This window comes from Camelina sativa, chromosome 12, assembly GCF_000633955.1.
Source record: "Camelina sativa cultivar DH55 chromosome 12, Cs, whole genome shotgun sequence".
In the NCBI taxonomy this organism is placed as follows: Eukaryota; Viridiplantae; Streptophyta; class Magnoliopsida; order Brassicales; family Brassicaceae; genus Camelina; species Camelina sativa.
In genome coordinates this window covers 398,039-402,911 of record NC_025696.1, presented here as the reverse complement: position 1 = coordinate 402,911, position 4,873 = coordinate 398,039, and the positions used below count along the sequence as shown (strand labels likewise).

Below are 4,873 nucleotides of genomic sequence, written 5' to 3'. Positions count from 1 at the left end.
GTTAACTGCGCCACTTCAGTTTGACAGTACTACTATATTACCTGAGTTTGTGAGTTTTCCGGATCATTTACGGACTGATCCACCAAACGTTTTAGTGTGCTCGAACTGAAAGCAATCTCACCAGCCAGCATCTTAACTTGTTCAACCAGAAGGTCGATTTCATCCGGCGTCATGACACCCTACAACCACAAGCCCACAACAATCAGATACCATTTTTCTAACAATCAACAGAAACTTTGGGGTAATTTACTCACTTGAGTAAACTCTGCACCCGGCGAGTTTTCGTCATTCAACTTGCTTGACGATCGCCTGTGGTTAAAACCTAAAGAAGCTTCTGATACAAGAGCCAAGGTTGAAGATGGAGATCCCAGATTATCATTTTCCAACAGTAGAGAATCGGATTTCTGAAAAGCAAAGACAATATTAGCCATTGTGTTTTGAAACAGCTTCTGAGATTTGGAAGCAACATGCAGCAGAAAAAGAAAAAAAAAAGGAACCGATGGATTTTCAATTACTTAGTCCAGACACGGGAGGATTTTACCAAACAACAGAAACTTATTTAGGTTAAAACATCAAAACCAGCTATTCCAAAAACGTCTTCTGTTGGGACATCTCCAAATGGATAAAATATCTAACCAAATGACTAAAACCGTTTACCTATTTGAAATAGCAAGAACTCATCAATTAGGTTGGACCACTGGTGTGAGCAGAAAACTTACATCATCTTTACCCTCAGAGAGACTGCGCTGGTGAGTGGGTATATCACCCAAATATCCAGGAATTGAATTCTTGGTAGAGACGAGTATGAGCTTGGTAAGCTTTTGGATTCTGCTCATTAGAGCTGCTTTGGCTTCTTCTTCTTCCTCCAATCTTGATTGCATTTTCACTTGACCTTCTTCTAACTGTTGTGATAAATGGATAGTTAATTAATTCACTGCCTTAGGAACACAGTAAGAATTATTCAGGATAAAGGTCTTGGGAGAGGTCAGAACCTGTTGCTTTAAGCTCATTAACTCTTCATGACTGACACCAACAAGCATACCCCTTCTAAGCTGGTCAAGTTCTAGTTTGAGGGTTGCGATTTCTCTTTGATATTTCTTAATTAATGACTTTTCATCTATAATCTGCTTTTTAGAAATGAAAAAATAATAGATCAAGCAGAGGTCCAAGCTTATACACATGAGTAAAGTAAAGTACTTTATTATAAAACAGGTCAAAACATCACCTGATTGCGTGAAGCATATATTTCTATACTCTTTGCCCTGCTGGCAAACTTCAATGTATTATGAGTTTCCTCACTACTGCTTGACGCAGGAGTGATTGTACATATGAGCTACAAAAGGAAACAAAAAAACTCAATGAGTTTCGCTGTTGTTATGGTGGACCAGCATCAGCACAATGCTGTCAATATAAGCAAAACAAGCATGGTTAACCAGTATAGGGAAAAATTGCAACAAATACAGAAGGGTCTTACCGAGACATGCCCATGACCACTTAATGAAGATTGCAGAAGACGAGTTAGCTTAGAGTCACGATATGGAATATGAGTTGCCTTACCCTCACTTAGTTTCCCGATCACCTTCATAAATGAGACCATAAGAAATATATATATATATATATATAAGTAAAACGCCCTACCATCTTAAAGGTTCAAGTGACTAAAGATGCTACCACCGACAAGCAAAAAGTACAATAAGGGCAACAGACTACTTATCAGAAAATTGAAAAATGGAAAGACAGCTCGGATAAAGAAAAGACACCTACAGTTCCAAGAGTTAGAAGACTCTTGTTGATGTATGAACCCTCCTTCCTCCTCAATCCAGTTGTTTCAGTTTTGGAACTCTCAGATCCAGCTAAGTCAATCAAATTCTAAACCAGAAAATATACAGTTAGGTCCCATCTTCAAAACTAAATGATCTTATACAATAACTAAAAGAAAGAATCCCTTACGAGTTGAGAAAAGATAACTCCATCGTATTCATCTCCAGTAGCACTACTTTCAACCATCTGCAAACAGATACAAATTTGACATCAAAACATGGATTGTAAGGACACTTGTAAGAGCAAAAAACATCATGCCGATACACTGAGAAGAGGCTACATATTACACTATTGGGAGCTTGAAAACGTACCAGTGTAAATATAGTGTGGCTTCTGCTGCTCAACAAATTGAAATTATTTGAACCAACATGACGATGTTCTACAATTGAAAACAGCAATGTTAAGTAGAGGCGGAACAGACAGAGTTAATAAAATCAAAACATGTTTCAGGGGTTAAATTTTCTAATAACCTTCCCCAGCTGCAATAAATGATAGTGCATGGCCAGGAGACAATACAACTTCTTCCTTGATACCCTCAACATAAGTGCCCTAGAAAAGAAAAGAAAATTCAATATAAATCAATATCTTTTTTCAAGTGATATCAGTTTCATATGTGATTCTAAGCTAATTCATTCACATTTATTCTGTTCAGAGCACAATGTGTGAGAGAGAGAAATGGAGAAAGCTAAGCATGAAGCAAACCTGGGAATCCTCTCTAACACGTAAATTTTGGCCCGTTGGATCCAGTAAATCATTTATCACCTGATACAAAGATGGTTATCAGATAAACTGCAGACAGCTGGAAACATAGAAGCACACATGTAAACCAAGCAGATCATGAGTAGTCAACCCAATTCTCTATATTGTTAAGCATTTTAGTTCTTAAAGATAAGGCAGAAGAACAAGAAAACATATTTCAATCGAAAACATCTACTTTTCCGGGCTTAGCAAGTATATATACCAAGAAGATCATGAGTAGTCACCCAATTCTCTATATTGTTAAGCATTTTAGTTCTTAAAGATAAGGCAGAAGAACAAGAAAACATATTTCAATCGAAAACATCTACTTTTCCGGGCTTAGCAAGTATATATACCAAGAAGATCATGAGTAGTCAACCAATTCTCTATATTGTTAAGCATTTTAGTTCTTAAAGATAAGGCAGAAGAACAAGAAAACATATTTCAATCGAAAACATCTACTTTTCCGGGCTTAGCAAGTATATATACCAAGAAGATCATGAGTAGTCAACCAATTCTCTATATTGTTAAGCATTTTAGTTCTTAAAGATAAGGCAGAAGAACAAGAAAACATATTTCAATCGAAAATATCTACTTTTCCGGGCTTAGCAAGTATATATACCAAGAAGATCATGAGTACTCAACCAATCCTCTATATTGTTAAGCATTTTAGTTCTCAAAGATAAGGCAGAAGAAAAAGAAAACATATCCCAATCCAAAATATCTACTTTTCAGGGTTTAGCAAGTAAATATATCAAGGATAAAACGTTCCACTTACCTCATTGTATATTTCAAGATATGAAACACGGAGCAGGAACTCCCTTCCTGGAGTCTGAAATATAAAAACGTAGCCCGATAAAAAAGTAGTGATAAGATGAGAAAAGATATGAACCCCATTAAAGACCACTTACATCCTGGATGATACTGAACACGTCTTTTATTGCTAGCGGTATGATACCAGGAGATTCTTGATCACCCTATGCATATTGCAAAAAGGAAACAATGGCAAAACAAAAAGAACATCAGACTTTTACTTGTTTGTACGGGAACTGAAAAGCCAATCTAAATGAAGACCTTCAAATTCCACTCATACGAGCATTTCCAACTCACATTAACCAATTAACCACCAGCTACAAATTATGGCATGTGGTCTTTGTATGGTATCTTTTGCTACCATGTAAATGTTTAGAGTAGCCCAAAATAACAAGCAGATACCATAGGGGAACCAAGTTGAAGAAGAGATCCCAATTCATAGTTCATAGCACATGTGTTTTGAAAAGAAAAACTAGAGAGAAAAGGTGTAAAAAGATTTGATTTTGAAAACCCTTACATGCATTGTATGCGTCTTTCCACTGCTAGTAACACCATAAGCAAAAACGGTTCCTGTCAAATTTACAACCCTGAGTAAGAAAAATATGTTGCAAGCAATACTACTCGTACACCAATTAGCCCCTAGAGGATATATTTCTATAAAAAAAAACACAAATTTGGTAAAAGTTGAAGTTTGCAGCAATGTTCCTTACCGTTAACACCTTCCATAGCTGCCTTGACTACTGGCCTTGCAGCTACATCATAAACGTCTATAGTAGTTGCTTGTGGTCCAAAAACTTTATCTGCCATCAAACACACAAATTTGGAAAAAAAAAACATTCACTCAGACTCAGACACTATATACATATATAATCAAATTAAAAACAATCAAAGCAATGAGGAGGTGAAGACAATACCGAATGCGTAAGCTGTGAGTGGATTATACTCGTGCCTGACCAATGTATCGCCATCAGGGTACCAAGCAACTTCATCTCCTCTTTGATACTCTCTATCACTGCAACCAAAATCACAAGCGTGAGTTTTAATAAATTGACTCCCAATCAATTGAATCTATAGGAAGAATAGATCTGGTCCATGGGCGAATCAGATCTAACAACATACCTCAATGGTCGAAAACGAACGGTTACGGAGATACTATCTCGCTCAGAGGTAATAGTCTCTTCCATAGGCTCACCGAGAAGCTCCTCAGAGGGGTAAGGTACAGGGGATCCGAATCCAAAGCTCCCGGAGCCGATTAGTCCCGAGTCGGAGAAGGTGCGGCTAGGCGTCATAGATCGGGAGCCGATTCCGGAGGCGGAGTTAAGTAATGAGGAAACAGAGGTAGAGGAAGAACGAGGAGGTGCGAGACGGTTGTTGTTGTTGTTGCTAAGATGAGAAGAAGAAGTAGAAGAAGAAGCGGGACTTGGTGGTCTACTACTGCTTCTAGTTCTTGATGACGATGAAGCCATCCACTAACCCTCGTGGAGGGGGGGGGGGGAAGTCA

The 4,873-nt window shown here is 37.8% G+C and overlaps 1 protein-coding gene across 1 annotated transcript in view; it reads right to left on the bottom strand.

The window, feature by feature from the left end:
- Window positions 1–4,867, bottom strand: part of LOC104729208 (kinesin-like protein KIN-7D, mitochondrial) — a gene marked incomplete in the record, with an annotated part of 15,581 nt that extends 10,714 nt beyond the window's left edge. Inside the window, 17 exon segments of the mRNA XM_019234216.1 lie at window positions 111–179; window positions 255–404; window positions 720–902; window positions 993–1,124; window positions 1,226–1,333; window positions 1,475–1,579; window positions 1,765–1,869; window positions 1,951–2,007; window positions 2,133–2,200; window positions 2,292–2,370; window positions 2,524–2,583; window positions 3,338–3,391; window positions 3,471–3,536; window positions 3,890–3,942; window positions 4,083–4,172; window positions 4,287–4,384; window positions 4,492–4,867. Of these exon segments, the coding sequence (XP_019089761.1) occupies window positions 111–179; window positions 255–404; window positions 720–902; window positions 993–1,124; window positions 1,226–1,333; window positions 1,475–1,579; window positions 1,765–1,869; window positions 1,951–2,007; window positions 2,133–2,200; window positions 2,292–2,370; window positions 2,524–2,583; window positions 3,338–3,391; window positions 3,471–3,536; window positions 3,890–3,942; window positions 4,083–4,172; window positions 4,287–4,384; window positions 4,492–4,838 (1,824 nt within the window).